Source organism: Pantherophis guttatus, chromosome 6 (genome assembly GCF_059756535.1).
Source record: "Pantherophis guttatus breed Tessera chromosome 6, ASM5975653v1, whole genome shotgun sequence".
In the NCBI taxonomy this organism is placed as follows: Eukaryota; Metazoa; Chordata; class Lepidosauria; order Squamata; family Colubridae; genus Pantherophis; species Pantherophis guttatus.
In genome coordinates this window covers 52,441,349-52,464,992 of record NC_142068.1, presented here as the reverse complement: position 1 = coordinate 52,464,992, position 23,644 = coordinate 52,441,349, and the positions used below count along the sequence as shown (strand labels likewise).

The following is a 23,644-nucleotide window of genomic DNA, read 5'->3' as shown; positions in this document are numbered from 1 at the left end:
CAACTTTAAATTAAAGTTGTTATTTTTTAGTTTGAAAACTACCATTTTCAATTATACAGTCAGATATTAAATTGAATACAAAATAGCATGTACTATTTATTTTAACAATTAATTTGTTTGAAATAATTTAAATAATGAAATATTCTGTAAATTATAACTCAGTTCTAGGCATCATATTTCAGAAATAACATACAGTGAGTTCATACGGCCAACATTGAAGTTTATGTAGAAAAAACTACCTTGAAATACAGTGTATTAGATTTCACTGTTTTCATAATTAATTTCATTTTATCCAGGTAAACTTAAGCTTCCACTATATAGTTTATTCTAGTAGACTGTTTATATAACACAGGATAACATTCATCCCCAAAATCCAAGTACCATAAGTGTTTAGCACAATGATAACACCCATGTTAATATTAATATGTACTGTATAAGGACAGCCTTAGCTGAATAAAAGTACTCCAGCTGTACTTCTGTATAAAAATGTAATTTCATGGCAAAAATTGGTCTGTAAATTGGTCTTCTGAAAGATTGGGTGAAGTTTAGGGAGTACCCACTGTTGTAGGACAGAAAACAGAAGAGAAAAATCTTTTTGTGTTAACAGAAGATTGCTTGCACCACATTGGAGTTCAGTTTTCACAAATCTCAATATACAGTAGATTTTGGATTGCTGAATTTAAGAAACTAATTCTTCCTTAAGACCCAGTCATGAAACTGGTTAGTCTGAGTAAATTTACAGTCTCTTGTTTTAATTTGACAAGAATGTTATAATGAAACAATATGGGGCAATGTTTTCTGGGATGCATTGGTCAAAACAACTAAATTATGTATATATTCCATAAGAAACATAAGTTCAATCATTAGTGCAAATGTACCAGTAGAAACAGTAGCATAGCATGTAATTCTAACTATGTATGGGAAATACAGCATGTAAATCAGTTAGAATGCATATGTTTTAAATTTCCATCTCAAGTAACTAATATACAAGACAAGCAGAACAGCATACAAGCACATTATTTCTGCTTTGCTGGTATATCTGCATGTCTTAAGTAGAAGGCACTATGTCATAATAATAATATTAAAATAACAATTTTACAGATTCTGCTTAAAATCCAGAATATTAAGGATTCGTGTAACTAAAAACAGTATTATGTTAAACCCACTTAAAATATAAATAAATAACAGATGTATACTTTAACTCCTCACTGAAGTTAAGTGGGTTCCATCCTTGTCTTCAATCCACCTCAATACCTGGCTCTGTCACCAGGCCTGGGCCTCAGCGAACCAGAGACATTTTCTTACTTTCTCCAGGTGGTTTGTACATTTTTGATTTTTAATGCTTATTTTTAATAATACTTTTATATTTTTATAATTATTGTGCATATTTGTTTTATTGGTTGTTCTACATTGCCCAGAGTTGCTTTCTGTAAGATAGGCGACCTTATAAATGTGAGAAATATATAAGACAGCAACTCCTCAGAGTCAGTTTTTAAAGATGTCAAAATCAAGTACATCCATACACAAAGTGGATAGACAAAATCAAAGTAGAAAGAGCAAGATCAAATGTGCAATATATTTCTCATACTATATTTTTAAAATATATTTTCTCACCATTTTTCCAAACTCTTTAGTCTATGAAAACATTCATTGCTAATGTGGTTCAAGAGAGTAAATCAAATACAAGTGTATTCTATCAATTCATTTTGTTGACTCAAATTAAACACACACACACACACACACACACCCCTTATTCAGATATCACTTTAATAAGTTATCAGCAAAGCAAACCCTTCTGTTGATACTTTAATTCACCAAGAGAGAATCTGTATCAAAAGAGAATTTAAAATAGGTCTTGCATTACTAAAGGCCTGATGCTTTCTATTGCTATATAATGTAATCGAATAAATAAATTCTTATGACAATTAAGAATAACTATAACAATCAAAAAAGAAAGAATCCCTTCCTCATCAATCATAAAATTATCACTTATAACTGGGTCAATGGGGGGAGGTGAATTTTGTGAGCAGTTTTAACTCTATCCTTGCCCTGCAAAATTATTGCCCTCAGTGCATTGTTTTAGTTCCAACAGAAACTTGATTAGGCAATGATCTTATCTATCAATTGATGGATAAATTGATCTAATTTATACAAACTAAGCTTATGTTTTTGCTCTTTTCCACTGTGATTTCAAAATGTGAACTCTTCCCCTAAAATATTTTGTCCAATTGGCTACGTGATTCAGTAAGTCCATATATATGATTATATCAACTCTCACTGACAACATTATGGTATCTAAACAAACATGTTCAAATTGACACGAACATTAGATCAGACAAATAATAGTACTGAATCTGAATCAAAAGCATAAAGAAATAATGATGACATGACTCTCCTTTCTATTCAAGCTTCAAATCAAATTTCACAAAGAAATAAACGAAAGTCACTGCAGCTTTAATATGCCAATTAATATTCAAATGGAATTAAAAAAAAACCAGATAACTCATTATGGCCATCAAATTATTCTCTTTGCCATATGGCTGATGTTAGTTCTAAAGTTCATTGGTTAGTTCCAAAAGCTAATAGATTACACATTTTTATAAGTACCAAACTAGTGTTTCCTTGCCTGCAAACTGAATTTGCTGGCAACAATTTAGATGTATATGAGTTCTGCATTCCTAAATATGGGAATGATTTAAGTGTGATCATACAGTGAATTCCAGGGGTACAGGCTAAACAGGTAAATCATCCCAGAAAAAGGTAATGGCAACCAAGAAAATTATCAAGGAAAGTGCCTAGATATCGCCATGAAATCTTCAAGAGACAAACTCCACTAAAAGAAAACTTCTATTGTTTAAATTCTTATAATAAAATGAGAATAGTAATATACCAGGATTGTTGTGAGAGAAAACAAAGTAAAGATTTTCATCCAAATCTGTAATTATATTCTTAAAATTATGAATAGATTCAAAGACTCAATTGTTAACATTTTAAGTAAATCATCCCATCATTTTGCAAAGTAGGATAGAGATTTTTTTTTTGAAGATATTAAGTTTTGCAAGAATGTTTAACTATGTGCGGTGATTTCCAGAATATTTGGGTTCTATCTGATTTTTATAAAAGTTATTTTTTTTAAACTGATTATTGCATAGGATACATAATCATCTCAGTAGAGAAGTTCATTTTTTCAAAAAAATTTCATCTTAGAAGAAAAGCTATTCTTTTTTTTCTGGGACAATTAGTTTCTTCATGTTCCAAACACTAAATTCTATTTTCCCATTAATTTTTAAATCTGTGTGGCTCTAACTTAAAATAAACTGTACATCAAAAGAATGGAAAATAAACAGCCAGGAACACAATTTGATGAATTGGATTTACTTAGTTTATTTAGCTAAACAGGGTCCATTGGATCTCTTTAATAGGCTGACAGTTGCACTGGGCTGGTTAATAAAACATTCAACACAGTATCTTCAGCCAATATAGAAATGCAAATCCCACCAGAAATATTTTATTCATGAAATAATAATTTCATTTACTACCACACACACAAAAACCCAAGCTCTTAACTCACTTTGCAAACAAACAGTGCCATCTAGTGTTGTTATTTAAAAATCAAGATAAAAAGATAGCTTTGTAATTCTTTAATTTTAAATTTCCCCCTTTTAACAATAAATCTTCTTTGCATGCAGTCCAAATTTGAATCATTGACTTTGGAGAAAAGACTAAACTCCAGTAAAAGTTTTTTAAAAAACTGATGTGAAAATATATTTATGTTTTTATTATTTTGCTATTCTTCTGTCACATGCACTAATTCATCTATTCTGATAGCTCTGTAGGACTTAGTGACACCACGAAAGGATGAAACAAGTTTTTATTTCTTGTTTTATTCTATATAAACTGATAATGATGCTCAGGTACTCACAATTTTCAAAAGTGAACATAAAAGTCAAAGTGAAGTAATTCTTCAATTGGCAGCTAGATTTTTAGTTTAAAAAAAAATATTTTTGCTGTAGCCCTTAAAACAGTTTACCTATTTGTCTATAGAGATGGATCTCATGAAATCTCATGAAAGACTGTAGTCAAGGTTCAACAGAATATATTGCTTGGACAAGTTCAGAATTAAAATTCCACTGGATCAGGAAGATTAATAATGTAATCAGATGAAAAGACTAATCAAATAGGTATCTGTATCTCAAAGAATATTATCAAGAAAGCACTTACCCTTATTATTTACTTTTTGTAATTTTTCCTAGTCTATACAAACCTACAAGGAATTTTCAAATCACTAGGCATATAGAGGGAATCCACAGGTGGCAGTTGGGATGGCGGTTGGGATGAGAGTTGGGACCAGAATTTCCATCACTAAGTGATGCAGTCATAAAATGTGATGTCATGATGCATTGCTTAATTTTGCTGATTATACTTTAAAATGTTCCAAAGCAGAGGAACTATTTTTTCACTGTTTCCTTGGGTCTTTATTCATCCTCCACTTTCTGTACTCAACCAGTCTTTGTAAAACAAAAGCAAAACCACAAAACAAAATCAATCAATCAATCAGGTAGATTTTGCCAACTCTTGAGTTTTTAGTGGAACCAAATTTCCCATTACCCTTGGCTGAATTAAAATATAATGCTATGAAGCAATAGCGATAGCATATAGACTTATATACAGCTCTCTACTGCTTTACAGCACTCTCTGAGCAGTTTACGGAGTCAGCACATTGCCCCAACAATGTGGGTCCTCATTTTACTGACCTTAAAAGGATGGAAGACTGAGTCGACCTCAAGCCCACATCAGGATCAAAGTCCCGGCTGTGAGAAGAATTTGCCTGCAATACTACATTTTAACAACTGTGTCACCAGGGACCGTATTATGGTTTGTTCGTGATATATGGACTCAGCTTTTGCAGCTTGGAAGCCATTATTTATGTTTTACTCTAGTCTAAAAGGAGCAGTGAAATCATTTCATTTATTCAACAAGTCATAGATAAAATAAATGATGACAAAATGATGTATGATCCAAGCCCCTGAAATATTCAAATTTCTAAAAGAAATTTACAGTGGGGAATATCATTTGGTTGAGTGCAGTATGACTTAACAAACTTCACTTTCTTTTTTAAATTTATTTAATGTTTCCTCAATAACTCAGCAGCTTGGCACACAGCAAGAATCTTTAAGATCCAGAAGAAAGCCAGTACAGGACTGGTGAATTTTTAAGAACAAAATATGAGCTTAATCTGAAACTGTCTTTCAGGAATCTTGATTAAAACATCTATAACCTCAGAGGTTAATTATTAATTAAGACTGCTAAATTGTCTTTCATATTCTTTATGAGATCTCTTCATCATGATGAGTTTTAGACGTAACTGTTTTCTGTTGTAAGTACACTGAAAAAGAAGAAATTTACTTGTGCAAAAGAATAATTTCCAGGAATTTGGATATACCACTGAATTTTAGCTGGTTATCTTTATTGGCTCAATTTCTCCTAAGATCATTAGACTGTTCAGCCCAACAGTCTGCTTAATCTAAATTGCAGCATCCCAGAGAGTTGGCTGTCCATTTCAAAATATACTGTGTATGGGAACCACCATCTCCAGATAACTGGTCCAACTGTCCAACTGCTTTTATTCTCAGGAAGATTTTCCAACCTTCAACTGAAATTTGTTTTCTTGTAATTTAAATCCATTATTCCTTCATGTCTTTCATTTTGGAGTGATAAGATAAAGAATTCTTGCAAATATTTGAAAAATTCTATGGTTTGCCAGCTAGATCTGTATCCACTTAATTGTAATGCAATCTGTCCCTTAACTAGCTTGCTTATCAGTATGTTAAAGAGAGTTTTAGCAAATTCTTTGTTGAGATCCATAGTGAAAGACATGTAACTTGAGGTTGAATTATTGAGTTTTGAGTGTTCTCTAAACTTATTTCTCTTCCTGAATATGTTTTATGACCAGGTTAAATAAGATCATCAGTGCATGGAGCAGTGGAATTTTGTTGACTTTATATGTACACATGTATAAAAATATGTTTAAACCTGGTAAGAAAGAAAACATTACGAAGAAATTCAGCTGGCTGTTTCCAACTTCTGAGGAAGAAAAGGGAAAACACAATAATGCTTTCAAGATTAATGTCAGTCCTTCAAAATTTAATTTAATTTAATTTAATTTAATTTCGAATTTATATACCGCCCTTCTCCCTGAGGACTCAGGGCGGTGTACAGCCAAGATAAAAAACATAGAATACAAATATTAAAACATTTAAAAATATATATAAAATTTGGCCCAAAAAATTAAAAATCGCAGACTAATTAAAAGGATTTTAAAATTTTAAAATTTTAAAATTTCTTCTTAAGCCAACCCGGCTTAAAATACACCAAGGCCACACCAAGAACAGAATGCCACAAGTTTGAGTGCAACTATAGATATAGATATATGCTATAGTAATAAGAGTTTGGAAGATCTGATTGCATTTTCCCTTAGCCTCTCATATACCCAGTGCACTATAAATTAATTTGGGGCAATGAATCATCTGCAAGAAAACAACCAAGCTCAGAAAGCACTAAGGAGCCCTCATTTCAACCCTGAACTAAAAATATATTCCTCTATTGAGTCTGATGTGTCTTATCCTTTGTCTGGAAAATTGGTATTATGTGCCTCCTGACATAAGAAAAGGAAGTACAGGTAGTCCTTGAGAAATGACAGGACATTTAATGAAAGTTCAAAGTTATGACCAACATCCCAAAATTATATATGACCCTGTTTCAAAGTTACCACAGCTGAAGTATCACCACATCATTCACCCTTATGACAGACCACAGAGATGCTGGAGCGTGGCCCCATCTCTCTTCCTCTTATCCTCTCTTCCTCTCTTCCTCTTATGCTCCCCATGCCTCCCTTGCAGAAATGGTGGCTGCTTTCAGAACTTTCTGAGCCGATCAGCTCACCGCCAATCATCTGGCCATTGGGAGACTGCAAAGCTCTCCTACCTCTAGCTAGGCTTTGGGAAGGCAGCCCTCACATAAAAGACAGCTTCAGGATGAGTTTCCTAAACTTTTCCTTGATTAATCCCCCCCCCCCCAAAAAAGCCACATTAGTTAAATAAACAGAATAAAAAAAGCTGCGAGAGACAGATTTGTTAACCTTCCCCCCACCGTCACCACAGTTAGGTGCTAAAACTAACTCTCCCTCTGCTCTCCAACCTCTATCCATTTTACTTTGACTCCAGGCTGAAAAGTAGAGGAAGAAAGTGAACAAAAAATTAAAAACAGAAAGTCTTCTCCAAAGGTTACACAACAAAATGGAGGACACTAGGTCTTTGCAAGCTTTAGTGGTCTGTCTGACTATATGGGCTCTACAGGCATACCAGTTGCAGCCTTACTTGGGAGATTAAGACCTGACTGCAAAGGTTTATGCTTTCATCACCATATGATTATACTACTACAAAGTATTCTACATGGGCTACTTTTAAAGAACACCCAAATGTTTCAATAGATATAAAAGGCAGTAACCTTGATGTTCACAGGTACTTGCTGATAGACATGTGTTATGTTTCAGGGGATGTGCATCAACTTCTTATAAGTTTATACATTATTGGGTTGAATTTAAAGTAGTGGTACTTTAACTTGTAGAGCTCTTTATATCGTTGCATTAAGTTATCTACAGGACCACATCCCTCTGGTTCCAAAGTATATCATTTCCAATTGTTTGTGCTCAGTTTCAGAAAATTAGGACAGTTTTTCAGCATGAAAAACATTTTTATATGATGGGACTAGCTCTTTGGAATGGCCTTTCATCAGAAATACATTGGTCTCCAACATTATCTGCCTTCCAGAAAATGTTCAAAAGAGAGTTTTTCTGAAGGGCTTTGGGAACCTGACACCAGATCTTTTTAGTGTATTTATCTTATATATTCCTTGAAAATGTTACTACATTTTGTTCTGTTACTATGAGGCACCAAATGACAGTTTATATTGGGCAGTATAAAAATTTAATACATAAATACATACATATCTAAATAACCAATCAGTTGTGTTTAGCATGTCATTCTTGTCTGCAATAGTTTCTAATGTAGTCAATTCATATCTGGGTCTGCTGCCAAGACATAAGAGATAAATGAATGGAGACCTCTGATTTACTCCAAGCTCTGGTGTGAAGTCTTATATAACTGTCCATTCATCTTCACCTTCTCTTCTCAGACCATTACTGGAAGCAAAGCTTTTGTTTCTCAGACTCTTTGATTACCCAAGTACAAACTCCTAAATAGAAGGAAATTTTGTTAGGGATTCTTCATTTAAGCTTTTTATCACAACACAATATAAATAGTTAAACCTTTTCATCCATTTGTTGTGACAAGACTTCATTGTAGAATACTACTCAATCAAAATGTGAACTTTGGTTGAAGTATCACCAACAAAGTACTTAATAAATAAGACTATCTCTCAATGCCTCAATGTTAGACCATTAAGAAGTCCTCACTTCAGGTAATGTAAGTGAAAACAAGACACTGAATGAAAGCCCCAGTAGAATCTACAAGGTTTTAAACAGACTACAATATGACTCCTAAGTGCTGATATTTTATACCATAGAGCCATGATGGCGAACCTATGGCAGGCGTGTCACAGGTGGCACATGGAGCCATGTTGCCTGGCATGCCAGTTCAGCTCTGGTACGCATGCGCGTGCCGGCCAGCTGATTTTCAGGCCTTCTGGGCCCACCAGCAGTAGGGAAACATGCTGTTTCCTGCCTCCGGAGGGCCTGGGTGGGGTGGGGAACTCCTAGAGAGGCGCTGGAGGCTGGGGACAGCAAAAAAGTCACTTCCTGTCCAAGCAGAAGTTGGGAAACGGGCCATTTGAGCCTCTGGACGGCCTCCGAGAGGGTGGGGAAGGCTGTTTTCACCCTCCCCAGATGCATGTGAGAAAGAAAAATGGGCCTAATGGGTCATCGTATGCCAGGAGTAGGGGGGAGGGGGGCTGGTGCGCACATGCGTGGGATGCATAAAATTATGGGTGTAGGCATGTGCGCGCACGTGAACCTCCCCCACCACTCCCCCAGTACGCAATGTCAAAAAGGTTAGCCATCACTGCCATAGAGTGTTAATCATTTTTGCATACTCTCTGAATGTCTTTCTTCAAATGTTATTATAAAATTAGCATTTTCCTGTTCTCAAGCCAGAATAACAGAACTTTTTCCATTGTAGTTATGCTATATCACAAAAATGAAGAGCAATTTGGTTCACACACTAATTCCAGACCCTAAAATATGATGTCCAATGATGAGACACCAAAACCATACATGTACATCCCTGGTTGAGTGAGGCTTCTTCAAAAATGGCTTTGCTTTGTCATTTCAGCTTTTCTTTCCTTGGTATGAAATATATCTGTATAAAAAGTTATACAAAGCGCAGCAATGGTAATATCAATAATTGTAAATGTATTTCAATTCCTCTTTCACCAAAACCTTTCAATATACTTTTGTTTACTTTTTTTAAACTAAAAGTGTAAAAGAGTGTACCAGAGCATTTTAGCAGAACATTATACCATTAATTACTTTTCAGAATTTAAAAAGTAGACTTCCTTTTGCAGCAAAGCACATTATCTATTTGCAGGGCTGGCTCTGAACACAGAAAAACTAAGTTTGAAGCGACCTTGGAGGTTTTTCAGTCCAACCCACCTGCTTGAGAATGAGACCAATGCCATTTCAGACAAATAGCTGCCCAGTCTCTTCTTAAAGCGTCCAGTAATGGGACAGCCACAATTTCTGAAGGCAAACCATCCCACTAGTTAATTGTTCTTATCCTTAGGAAATTTCTTCTTAGTTTTAGGTTGTTTCTCTCCTTGTTTAGTTTCCATCCATTGTTTCTGGTGCTTTGAAAAATAGATTGATCCCCTTTTCTTTGTGGCAGCCCCTCAAATATTAAAACACTGCTATCATGTCTACCCTAGTCCTTCTTTTCATTAGATTAGACATACCCCATTCTTGCAACCTTTCTTCATATGTTTTAGTCTCCATTTCCCTAATTCTTTGGTACATAGGTATTCCTACATAATATGGCCTTTTAAAGTTATAAACTTATAATTTCAATATGGCTACTAAAAGGAAAACTTACATTGCCTATACTTTAGGAATAGGTAGGACATTGATTACAGTAACAGGTGAGTTATTTTTGCAGGTCTAGTTTTATAGCTCTAAAATAAAACTTTTTTTTTTTTTTTGCTAACAAATGCACTAACTACACATTATCTAGGGCTATAAATCTTGGCCACAAAAATTTAGACTATTGGTACATAGTAAAAAAGAATTAAAGTGTGAAGAGTTATACTTAGAAAACTTGACAAACCATTTCAATTAGTCAAAAATATGTGTGTGTGTGTGTGTGTGTTACTGCTTCTTAAAATGTCTGGCTTCTGAAAATCATGAATACTGGTTTTTCGGGGAAAGGGCAGGAAGGAAAAGAATGCTCTTACCAGAGTAACTCCTGGCTGTTAATATTGGTTTTAAGATTATTTAGCTATTTTTTTCTGCCAACATAATCACATACTGCAATTCCATGTTTGACCACAAGATAGAGCTAACTGTATACAGAAAATTAGTTAACTTTTCCTGCTATTTAAAACTGACAGTTTAAAAATGTGCTTAACTATAAACTTCACACTCACAAATTGTATAATACCTTCAGTAAATCCTGTCAATCCTGATAAATCTGTCAGTATCAACTTGTTAACATACTTCTCAAAAGTCTAAAAAGATGAAGCAAAATAATATCAATAAAATACTGTTTTTATTGTTCCTTCAACAGAGAATATAAGAATTTACAATAAAACTTACATACAGGGTTTGAAACATATAGCCGAAAACAGATAGTCTTCAACTTACAACATTCAGTTAGTGATCGTTTGAAGTTACAAAGGCACTGAAAAAAATGGCTTGCAATTGTTTTTCACACGACAGTTTCAGCTTGGCAACTGACGCGTATTTATGACAGTTGCAGTCATGTGATCACTTTTTGCCATTTTCTCACAAGCAAAGTCAATGGGGAAGCCAGATTCCCTTAACAACCATATTACTAACTCAACAACTGCAGTTATTCATTCAATGATAAGTAAATATGTCAAGTAAATAAGTCAAATAAAGCAAGTAAGGTCATAAAATGGTACAAAACTCACTTAACACTCATCTTGCTTAGTAATGGAAATTTTGGGCTCAATTGTGTTCGATGTCAAGGACTATCTGTGTATTCTCTTTTGTGCTTGCTTTGTTTTGTAAAATTAACATGGCTATTAAGCCAGTAGTGGGTTCTACTTACCTTTGCTACCAGTTCGGAACTCGCTTCGCTCGCTCACGGCGCTTCTGTGCATGCGCAGAACCTTCTCCGCATGCCCGGAGCCCCCCACCACCGCCACTACTAGTTCGCCACAACTGGGACAAACCGGTAGAAACCCACCACTATATTAAGCCATATGATGTCTCTTGTAAGTACAATTACAGATCACCTACACTGTCTTACTGAGGACCATTTGTGATTTCATAATTCAAATGGTTAGTTATATTGCATAGAAATTGGACTAACTGGCTGTTTTTCAGTATGATTTTATGTAATCATAAATAGAGTGACTTGTTTGAATGATTATTGTAACCTTCACATCTTGCTAGTGTTACAGTAGAAGCCTGGAATACATGGCAAATCTAAAAAACAAGTATGAGACATACTATACCATGTTAAACTAAATGACAATAATTGGTCAAGACTGTCAGTATAAATATTTAACCACACTTTGAACAAAGTGAATGGTAAATTAAGACAGGAAAAATGTTACATTGTTCTATGTAACTGGCTCTTGCTGTAAGTGCACGAAAAAAGTAATAGATAACAAAATTTAACACCTGAGTTTTATCTCTTCTAGGAGGAAATTTCAGCCAAGCACAGTGGCAGAAGATCTGAATTAAGAAAAGTATTAGAATATGTAATCCTTTCACCTGTATAAACTAGACATTGATAAATTACAAACTACGGCATAGCTCTCTTGAATCTGATTATTATTTTCTCCAGGCAATAATAGTAATGACTAAAATCACTTTCTAAAACAAAAGACAGGATAATACCCAAAATTAAAAACATAACAACAGCAGTGACAGATTATGCCAAGGCCTACATTGTCCACAACAGAAAGCCCATAAACAGTCTGTGAATCTGACTCCATCCTTCTCTATTTGTATGCCCAAGCAACAATCAATATCATTCTGTAGTAGCTATTGGTATTTTTGTCCTCTCTAGTGACATCTGAAATCACCCCCATTGGTAATAAGTAAATCATGCAGTAGTAATTCTAGAAGTGCACACAGTATAAAGCAGCCCTTTCTTTAATCTGATTGTAATATCTTTGTCCGGCTTACTCAAATGACTCAGAGTTCTAAGATTACAAGAACATCTCTGCATTAATTACTATTCATTTTCTGAACACTATCAAAATGTTGTTTGCTAGTTCCTCTTCTCTTTCCTTTTTTATAAATTATGATGTCACAAATACTGTATAGCCTTTTATATATAGCTCTATATTGTTGTGGCTGCCTTCATTTACTGTACCACATTTATGATTCATATTGCAAGTCACAATCATATTTCTGAAATCCAACTTTAGAGTTTTCTTCATATTTTTGGATAACAAAAATCTCTACAGTTATTCACAACTTAAGTTTCAGAATATTATAGAAACAATCCGGAAGAGCTACTTGTAACTCAAATGATTACTTGTACTATTTAAAATTATATTTTGCTTAGATCTTAGACTTTGGTATTGGCTGTATGCTTAAAATTACATTTGGAACTGACAAATGAATTCTCTTGAAATGCATCCTGAAATGCAGTTGCAATCTTGAAAGAATGGAGATTCCATAAAACACTGTTGCTTCACTCTCCTAAATATAGAAGTGGATAACATCCCTTGCCATGTTTCAGCCTCAATGTTGTATCAGTTACTTCATTAGCACAGTTTGAGAAATAGGAAACTTAACTGAAAGCTTGGCTGATGGAAACTGATTGATTCCCACCAGCCAAGTAGACAAATGTTTGGTTAAATAAAATTATTGAATGCTTGATGAAATAGCTTTTATTTAATTTTATAGGCTATAAAATATGAAGTGTTAATTTAAATATAAATTATCTCCATTATCTAATAAATAAGATTTTTATTTAGGTTCTTATTTTTTATTAAATAGATTTTTGAAAGCTATATTTAATTATACCATTAAGAATAATAGTTCTGTACTGTATTAAAAAAAATCACGCAAAACCCAGGGAAGAGACCAGTATACAAGCAAGGTTCACTTCTTATGTTCCTAAATAATAATTATTTTCCTAAAATAATAAAGATAGAAAAGTGGGTAATTGGCTCAAATATAATGCTAATGTCAACTTGCGAAGCATTCCTGACCTGCTCCCAAGTTGCCATAGGAAGGGGGATGGGGAATCGAGCATCGCAGCTGCATTGAGGAACTTGCATTTCAGTCAAAACAAAGCACAGCAACATCAAGGTCATCTCCAGGGTGACCCACAGTGACTGGAGGGAGTGACTTCTACAACCTGCAAAATTGCTTCATTGGAGAATGTGACTGATGACACACCTTAGGGGGCGGGGGAAATAGGGTCAGAGCCAAGGCACGAATTAAGTGAGGCCAGAGTTGGTTTCACTTGGTTCGTGCCGACATGAAGCTCCTAATAAATGACTGGATTTCTTTTGAAGCTTGGCTTGTGTGTCATGATTTCATTAGGGCATCAGTTGCAACCCTGACAGCTGAGTATTTCTGTAATCTATATACCCATTATTAATAATAGTGCATATGAACAAGTTATGTAAAAAAAATCATAGGGTTGTATTTATATTTATATGAGGAAACTTCTGATCCTAGACAAAAATAGATCTACAATAAAATTCAATAAATAATTTAATTAATGTAATTGTTATTTTTTGTGTTTCTATCATACATGAAGCAGTCAAATGTTATAGAGTGAAGAATGATGATGCTTATATAACAGATACTTCATAAATCCTCTTTCAAAATTCCATAGATAAATTAACTCACAAAATCTGTGTCAAGTTTTTCCATTTCTTGCTTGTAGCTCTTCATTCTACTGCTGTACATGGCTCGGCTCTGTGGAGGGATTTCACGCACTTCAAGTTCCATTTGTTCCAACTAATGTTTAAAATTATGAACAGAAAAAAGAAATGAAAAAGTAAGATACTATAATTGGATTTGAATCTGAAAAATAAATTATCCAAGAAATAAGAATTTTTAAATATAACTTGAACAATTATGCATATAATCATACTAAGCTATGAATTTGAAACCATAATGTCTGACTACACACAACAGCTAAGTTAAAAGCAAAACACATTATGTTTGATATGTGAACCAAATCACTAACAAATCTACAAAGTAGGCATAGACATTCTTCAAAAAGAAATGAATCCATCAGATTATAAAATACAAGAATTATTACTAGTTGCAAGATAGTCTACGGCATCCATATGCATTCACAGCAATAGCCTATCATTATAACAAACACAAGTTTACCACTGTTTATGAAATGGTTTCTCAACATCTATAATATAACAGGCCAGTGTCCCAATTAGTTCCAATGAATTTATCAAAATCATATTTGCTGACAAATTCAAGTTCTGTCACTGATTGAAAAACCTGTCTTGGTCTTTTTGTTTTTCAAGCAGGTTAACCCTGTGGTCAGTATGGACATGTTCTGGTAGACAATGGGCATATTCTTTATCCATTTTGAATATTCATCCAGTTTCTTGCCCAAGCAAGTGATCATTTTATCTTATAAATCAACATTTTAGCATACAGTCAGTGTTGTATGTTAGCATATATAGAGTATATATTATGATGGATGTAATGAATGATTTCCTATGGCATCACTATCTTATTAGTTTTTCTAACCATATCATCTGAGGGATTGTATTAATTCCATATGTGAGCCCTCAGAAAAATGTACTTGCTTAATTAGCTCTACAATGGTCTCACAGACATATATTTGTTTGTTGTCAAATGAACATCTTGTCAAACTCGCAAAGCATCCTGGCCTGCTCTCGAGTTGCCATAGGCCAGGGGGGATAGGAAACCGGCAAAATGCCACAGTAGCCAAAGACAGATGCACATTCCATGATTATCTCTCTCAAGGCTGTATCCCAGGGTCACCTACAGCAGCTGAAGGGGAGTGACCTCTACAACCCGTGAAATTGCTCCATTGGCAAATGTGATTGACTCCCTGGGGGGGAGGGAAACAGGGTCATAATTGGAGCATATATTACGTAGGATCAGAGCTGGCTTCACTTGGGAATTTGCCGACATGAAGCTCCTAATAAATAACTGGATTTCTTTAGAAGCTTAGCTCGAGATTCATGATTTAATTAGGGCATCCGTCGGAACCCTGACACATCTGAAAACTATTTAATTATAACCATTCATTAAATCAAAAACTAAAAGCAACTAAGTTTTTGTTTAACTGAAAACAAAGAATTTGCAAAAACTAATACATTTAACTTTTAAACTTATTTCTCCATTCTGTGGATTAATTTACAGAACAGAATTTCAATCTTATAATGGTAAATGATTTTATTATAGTTAAAACTATCCATCCTGTATTGAAATAATATAAGTGTAGCTACAAGAAACACATATTTGCTTTGTGATAGAAGAAATTCAGGTAAATAAAATATTTCATTCAAAAAACCTTTTCTCCAAATTGTCTGAGTTGGCAGAATTGGGATATTGTGGAACTCAAGGAACTATCAAACAATCAAAATGGTAAACAACAGTCTAGTCAAAGAACTACCAAGAACACTCCCAACAGTGAAAGGGCAAGCCACTTGTATATACACAGTGAGCAAACCCCACTCCCTTCTAGCACTGAGGATGCTACTTAGTTGGCTAATGAAATGTCCGCAAGAAAACAACCAAGCTCAGACAGAACCAAGGACAGCACATAAATTTCTTCAACTGTCTTTGATTATTTAAATGCTAAAATTTTGTCAGATCTTTAGTCTTATAAACCCTTTTTGTTTTATGATTATGTTACTTTTGTGTATTTTATTTTTGCTTCACATATAAAAATAAATGTTAAGTTTGTAACAGTTTAGAATTGTTTATTTCCTTTATTTTATTTATCAAATTTATATGCTTGTTATCTTGTGGTTAATAGTCAAAATGTGTCCAATATCCTAATATGTAGACTAACCACAGTTATATATAATGCTAACTCAGGACTTTAAAACTATGATATATTAATCAACCCATAGTAACATGGTTCATGGTAAAGCTAAATCATATTGAGTAGGATGCCATATCACATCAAGCTAAATAATTTCAGAGTTATAGTTATGTATAACATTGCTCCTGGGATTTAATATTTTCTTACTTAGTTGGATTCAAGTGGAGGTTTTGCTAACAGCAGAGTCACAAACTAAAACACAGGTGTCAAATTCGCCATGTCACTTTGCCATCATGTGACATTTTGGGACGTTTTTCCCATTCGCAGAGCTGGGGTGGGCGTGGCCTGAGCATGATGCATCTGGCCCACGGGCCGCCAGTTTGACACCCCTGACCTAGAAGAATAAATTACAAAAAGCCCAGCAAGTTGCATGACAACTCTAAGGGTGTGTGTGTGAGTGAGTGCTGCAGTATCCCTATGGTTGGTCGTAAGGGCAAATGATTGCTGGGTGCTGCAGCCACCGTAACTTTGAAACCGGATCATAGGTAGCCTTTGGGGACTCTATCATAATTTTGAATGATTGTTAAGTGACCAGTTGTAAGATAGCAACTACTTATATATGAAGCTGTGAATCTATACTTTGGGTTCCTATAGGGCTTTCACCATATGTACTGTGCCATATGCATAAATACTATGCCAATGGCACTATAATGGGGCTTTTCAGAGGAACTTCTTACAAATTATGCTGCTAGATGTTGCATCCTCTGCTGAACTGCCACAATATGCAGATAATTACCAAGCACAGCTTTAAATTCTAATTAATGCCAACCACATGTGATAAGTGCTTCATAATCACACTTAAATCTAGAAAAAACACTTACTTTAATTAAGGAGTCATGTAATGTAGAGTTAAGAAAGCAGCATGCATGTTTACATTAACAAGATGGAGGGGTTTATCCTGTTATACAACTGTCTTCAATTTGTTTGCTAAAATGTAATGTAACCTTTTTGTTTTTCATTTATATAATAAAGCCATGCTAATGCTTACTTCTAAATTATAAAGAAACACACTTTACTAATCTAAAACTGCATTATAGTTTGATTTCCAGTGAGGAAATGATGAACTGATGTCTGAAGACTGGAAGACATTATAACTGAAAATGGCAACTGTTAGGTGGATCTGAACTGCCAAAATCTTTCTGGAAAAAGATGCGATTCTGAGATTGTCCGTAAGTGCTCTGGACAGCTGGTTTTTATGAGTTATTTGCAATCAGTTTCCAAGCAGGTGAGATTTGCAACAGTTTGCTGAACTCATACTCATCAATGTAGGCTTTACAGACTGAAAGTTGGATTGAACCTCACTTCTTAATCACTTCGTATTTTACTTTTGTATTGTTTTTTTAAAGATTGAGAACCTTTAGATCTGCAAGTTTTATTATGTTCACTGGGTGATTTTTTTCTTTAATCCTTTAAGAAAAAAATCTTAAGTATGAGTGTAAGGTTTTGTAGAATTAAAAAAAAATGGATTATACAGCAAAAGAGTAATTAAAATATTGATCTTAGAAAGTTTTAGAAGTATTAAGTGTTCATATGGACTTGAATTAACACTTTGAAATTGATTATAAGAATCCTTCTTGTGAGAAACTTTCTTTATTTACAACTCTAATAAAAAAAAAATCTGAAAATATGACTTTGAAGGTTGTTCATTAGAGGGCCCCAGAAGGAAATTAATACATCAATTGATATTTTGAGGGAGGGATCACTGCTTCACATGCGGTACTAGTTGCCAGTTCGCTTCTGGATGCAAGTCAAAATTCTGGTTATTACCTATAAAACCCTAAATTATATAGAGCCTGGTTTCCTAAGGTCCCATGTTTCCTGTCCGATTCGATACTGAAGAGCTGGCATGCTCTGGATTCCTTGGATTAAACAATAGATCTCTCAGGATCCCAGAATGTACCTGCTCTGTAGTAGTATCTGCCCTTGAGATCTGGATGGTCCTCACTCTGCTGGTGTTGGTGAATCATGTACACCTAGTCTTTCAATCGGGCCTTCAGCAAGGAACAGAGAGACTCCCTCACTTTATTGCACTTGCCATCTTTTATTTTTACTTTTTATGTTTCCTGATTTTTATTATAATTTAATTGCTGTGAGCAGTCAAAGTCAGCGACAGTCAGGCAGCATATAAATCTAATAAATGATTATATACATAAAAATATGAAATCACAACTGCCAGGTTGTGTTTAGCTGTGTTAGCCTTCATAGGCATTGAGTTCTTCCCAAGAAGCTAGGATATCACAATGTATCTGCGTAGTACATGTGCGGATCCAAGCAGCATGGCCTTTGTAATTGACAGATGGAAATGTTGCTAATGTGTATATTTTCTAAGTGCCAGCTATGATTTTTTGACATGGCACCTAGTGTCCTGCTAACAACGGGAACCATCAGACCCCGTATATGCCATAATCTTTTAATTTTGATTTTCAGATCTTAATACTTTGTGATTGTCTCCAATTCTTTGTCTTCTACTCTACTGTCTCCTGGTATTGGCACATCAATTATCCACACCTTTTTAAAAGCAGCAGATTTAATCACAGTTAAATCTGCTGTGTCATGGGTCAAGACTTTATCAGTTTGTATTTGGAAATATTTTAATCTGCTCATTTTTTAGCATTGTTATTGTTGCACAATCTCTCTCTGCTAAGCAAGACAAACTGCTGCTTTCCTGCCAACCTTGGCAGGAAAACAGGACAGGAAAAGAAGCACTTCATTAGTTTGACTGCTATGAACTTCATTAGTTTGACTGCTATGAAATCATGTTCTTTTGGAAACCTTAGTATAGAATAGAACTAAGGAGCTAGAAAGGGCAGTTTCAGATATGGAGTACTTTTGATTTTGTCTAAGGATACTTCAGAAATTCAATAAATATATGCAGCTTTCCTCCTAATTCTCAGGTTTATAATCCAGTAAATTCTTCTCATTGTGGGACAACAGAAGTTGACAATGACTTCTTAGGCCATGCAGCATTCAATCAGCAACAATTCCTACCTATTCCATTAGTGCTAAAAAAGGAAGCAAAGAGAGTTCACTATTGAGTCAAAATATGATACCAGTGATAAGTGGAAGGACAGTGTGTTGGCAACCCTGAGTTTTAAAAGACTATAAAAACTGTAGACCTCTGATTAAATTAAGCAGCTGACAAAAGATAACCGTGTTTTCATTAATGAATTACCATGTACAAGTTTATATCAGAACACAGATCTAACTGGTACAAGAACTATGTTCTATAATGGCTTATATTTTACAATTCTAGCAAGGGGCAAAGTTCTAAGTTCAATTCATATACTCAGTTAAATAGAAATGAAAGAATGATACCAACATAGAAAACCAAGCTGAGCACCCCATGAAAAGTTAACAGATGGTGGCATACAGAACGTGCATAATGAAGAAAATGAAAATTAACAGAGAAATAAATGCTGACAGGCTTATGGCATAGCTGATAAAAGGATAGGCGCACATAAAAAGAAAACATATGGAGAGAAAAGAAGAAGAAATATTGAGTACAGAATTTCTGGAAAATGAAATAGGGAAAATGAGATAGGGGATAGTCAAAAAATAACAGTTGTACCAATGAAGGAGAATATTTGTAGCTCTGGGTTGAAATGAGGGATCCCTGATACTCTCTGAGCTTGGTTGTATTTATGCAGATGTTTAATTTCCCAAATTAGATAACATCATCGGTGCTATCATTGATATAGCATATCAGTGCACAGATGATGTTATCTATTTGGGCCTTTGAATAAATAGAAAGCCAGTTTGGTCTAGTGATTAAGGCACAGGCTAGAAACTGGGAGACGGTGAGTTCTAGTCCTACCTTAGAATAGAGTAAGAGTAAGAGTAAGAGTAAGAGTAAGAGTAAGAGTAAGAGTAAGAGTAAGAGTAAGAGTAAGAGTAAGAGTAAGAATAGAATAGAATAGAATAGAATAGAATAGAATAGAATAGAATAGAATAGAATAGAATAGAATAGAATAGAATAGAAATAGAAATAGAATTCTTTATTGGCCAAGTGTGATTGGACACACAAGGAATTTGTCTTGGTGCATACGCTCTCAGAGTACATAAAAGAAAGATACATTCGTCAAGAATCATAAGGTACAACACTTAATGATAGTCATAGGGAAACAGTCAATATAAGTCTTAAGGATACCAGCAACAAGATTACAGACATACTTTAGCCATGAAAGCCAGTTGGGTGACCTTGAAATAATCATTCTCAGCCCAACTCTCCTCATAGGGTTGTTGTTGTGGGGAAAATAGGAGGAGTAAGGTGGCTTGTATGTGTTCACTGCCTTGAGTTATTTGTTAAAATAATAAAGCAGGATATAAATTAATAAAAATAAAATAAATACAACCAAGCTCAGAGCACAAAGGACCACTCATCTCAATCCTGAGCTACAAATATGAATGAAAAAGCAACACATACTGTAAAAGGTACCTATACATCTATCCTTTCAAAAATAATATGTTTCTCTTTAATCTCACTAGCTTGCCCATGACTTTGAATTACCACTATTGTCCATCCCTAATAAAGATAAGCATCACCTTAGAATCACTTAACGGCATGCTTGCACAATACATCTGTTAACACTGTATGAATCTGAGACTTACCAATGACACACAATTACAGAAAAGTCTCTGACATAGGGAGGCTTCCCTCAATCAGTTGAGCAAGAAACAAACTATTGATACTGAACTGTTAAAACCATTGACTGGTTTGGACAAGAAAGTTAAATTTAAGCATAATACGGCTCAGCGGTTATGTGGCTACAATAAGAACATGAAAATAAGCCTGTTAGATCAGGCCATACTTTAGTATAGTATAGTCTAGAGCAGGCCTATCAACCTGGCAGCCCGTGGGCCAGATATGGCCCATGCAGGCCACACCACCCCAGCTCCGCAAAGGCAAAAAAATCCTGATGTCACGATATGGCCCGCGATGTGATCGAGTTTGACATCCCTGGTCTACAGCATAGACGATAGATAGATAGATAGATAGATAGATAGATAGATAGATAGATAGATAGATAATTACCCTGTCAGGGAGAAGGGCAGCATATAAATTTAATAATAAAATAAATTTTGTCATAGCAGCCAACCAGATGCCTTTCAGCTGTTCAAACAATGAGTGCTAGATTTACTTTTTTTCTCAATGATGTCCTCCTGCAAAAAAGTATTTGGAAACATACTGCTCCCAACCAAAATGTAAAACTGAGTTTTCAAGACTGATAGCCCTTCATTATTCTGTCATTATTCACTTACATAGGAAATTTATATAACCCCACTACCACTTCAAGCAAATAATTGTAGGCAGCTAATAATACAAGACAATAAATACAATTAAAAACACTGCACTGCACCAGGGAAGATACTGCACTAAGGGCATTCAGAACATACCCATCGTGTACCACATATGGTTTAAAAGATGATAATCAGCACCCAGAAGCCTTCTCAAAACCAGCACAGCTTGCACTACATTCTGAATAACTGAAGTTTCCAAACATTTTTCAAGGGCAGCCCCCATATAGATCACATTGTAGTAATCAAGATGAGAAGAGATAAAGGTGTGATGACTGTAAGTTGATGTGAATTCATCACCAAGGGATTTGTCACTTCTACAGGAACATCTCCCTCATCCTGCAAACAATACTCTTCTTCTTTTTGAAGGCAAAGGAGCTATTATACTGGGAGTAGCACTAATTACTACTTCCGCCTAGAAAGATCTCTTAATACAGGGGTGTCAAACTGGTGGCCCACGGGCTGGATGCGTCATGCGCTGGACACGCCCACCCCCAGTTTAGCGAAGGGGAGGAAAAGTCATGATACATCACGTGACATTGCAAATTTGACACCCGTGTCTTAATACCTCTTTGACTGTATCTAAGCATCTCCAGTACAGCAATCTTGGATTTCAAGAAATTGACTTGATCTCTGAGAGTCAGTTCACTGGACTGAACATAAACCCCCAATCCATGCTCAACTGATAAGAAGCCAGACAACGTACACATTATATAATATACCGGAAAGCACATCTTCCTTGATTTCATTTTAATTAGTAACTTGGTCTCCTTCTTTATAAATTCTTCCACTTAAATGATAGCCCTTATTTTATATTTTTACAGAAAGTGAGCCATGTTAACCCCACACAATTGTTAACTCTTCCTTAAATAATTTAACTATAATGCTAATCTGTAGAAAACAGAAGTCACTGTGTATCATTCTCACAAGATTCTTCCTGTATGTTTGCCATCTATGTTGCAAACTCTGAAATGCCACAATTTGTAACACGTGTAAAAGATTAAACAATCTGTAAAAATTGTAAACAACAAATTGTAAACAATCTGTTTGTCCTCTAGGTCATAAACTTTCTTCTAAAAAGTGCTATTTGGGACTAAACTAGCTGAAGCAATGCTACTCCATCCACTCGTTCATTATCTGATAAATGATCCATTTGCATCTGTAAGGCCTTCAGTTCAAACTGTGTTCTCAGAAAACAAGCAGACACATCCCACTGAGTCCTAAAGACCTAATAATCTTATCCAATTATGCAAATAAACCTCCTTAAATAAGCTCCCCAAATTTACCAATTTCTTCACAAATCTTCCCTATTCCTGTTTGGTTTTTTGTTTGCTGATTCTAGCTATCAGCTTCCAAGGCATACAATAATCTGGAGGAGTTTGATAATATCTTTTCAGATTAACAAATGTTATTTTATTAAGTTTTTTATGAGTCATAGCTCACTTCATCAGGTGCACAGAGTCCAAGTTTCCAATTGGGATGCTACAGGGAGAAGGGAAATGAAGACAGGGGGTTTATGCAGGCGAAGGTTACACATAAGATAATTACAAGTACCTTATTGATTAATAATGGTAATGTCTTTAAAATGTGCTTTTAAAGACCTGGAATAGCTGAAACCATCTGAAACCTGAAACTGAAGATCTCAATTATTTCAGAAAGACTTAACAAACATAAAGAATTTTAAGAAGTTACAATAAAGTAGTTATTGTAAAAGTAAAGGTAAAGTTTTCTCATCTCCAGTCATGTCCATTTCAAGGGAGCAGTGTTCATCTCCATACTTACCGAAGGAAGCAGCATTGTCTGAAGACATGTCTGTGGTCATGTGCCAGCATGACTGTATATCAAGGTGCACAGAATGCTGTTACCTTCCCACCAAAGTGGTACCTCTTTACCTACTTGCATTTGCATGCTTTCAAAGTGCTAGGTGGCCAGGAACTGGGGTAAGTAACAGGAGCTCACCCTGTTGCATGGCACTCAAGTTTCGAACCCAGGCATTCAGCTTTCCAGCCAATAAGCTCAGTGTCTTTTAACCACTGAACCATCATGCACCCAGTCCATGAAAGCAATTTTTTTAA

The 23,644-nt window shown here is 35.0% G+C and overlaps 1 protein-coding gene and 1 long non-coding RNA gene across 5 annotated transcripts in view; one reads left to right on the top strand and one right to left on the bottom strand.

The window, feature by feature from the left end:
• The window catches only part of VTI1A (vesicle transport through interaction with t-SNAREs 1A), a 227,356-nt gene that overhangs the window by 202,118 nt on the left and 1,594 nt on the right, over positions 1–23,644 (bottom strand). For all 4 annotated transcript variants that reach the window (XM_034440119.3, XM_034440117.3, XM_034440120.3 and 1 more), the window contains exon 3: positions 14,075–14,185. In XM_034440119.3, the coding sequence (XP_034296010.1) occupies positions 14,075–14,185 (111 nt within the window). The remainder of the gene's footprint in view (positions 1–14,074; positions 14,186–23,644) is intronic.
• On the top strand, positions 14,141–17,899 carry LOC117678714 (uncharacterized). The gene is made up of 2 exons (XR_004595100.3): positions 14,141–14,225; positions 17,312–17,899. It is a non-coding gene; the product is annotated as an uncharacterized LOC117678714 (long non-coding RNA).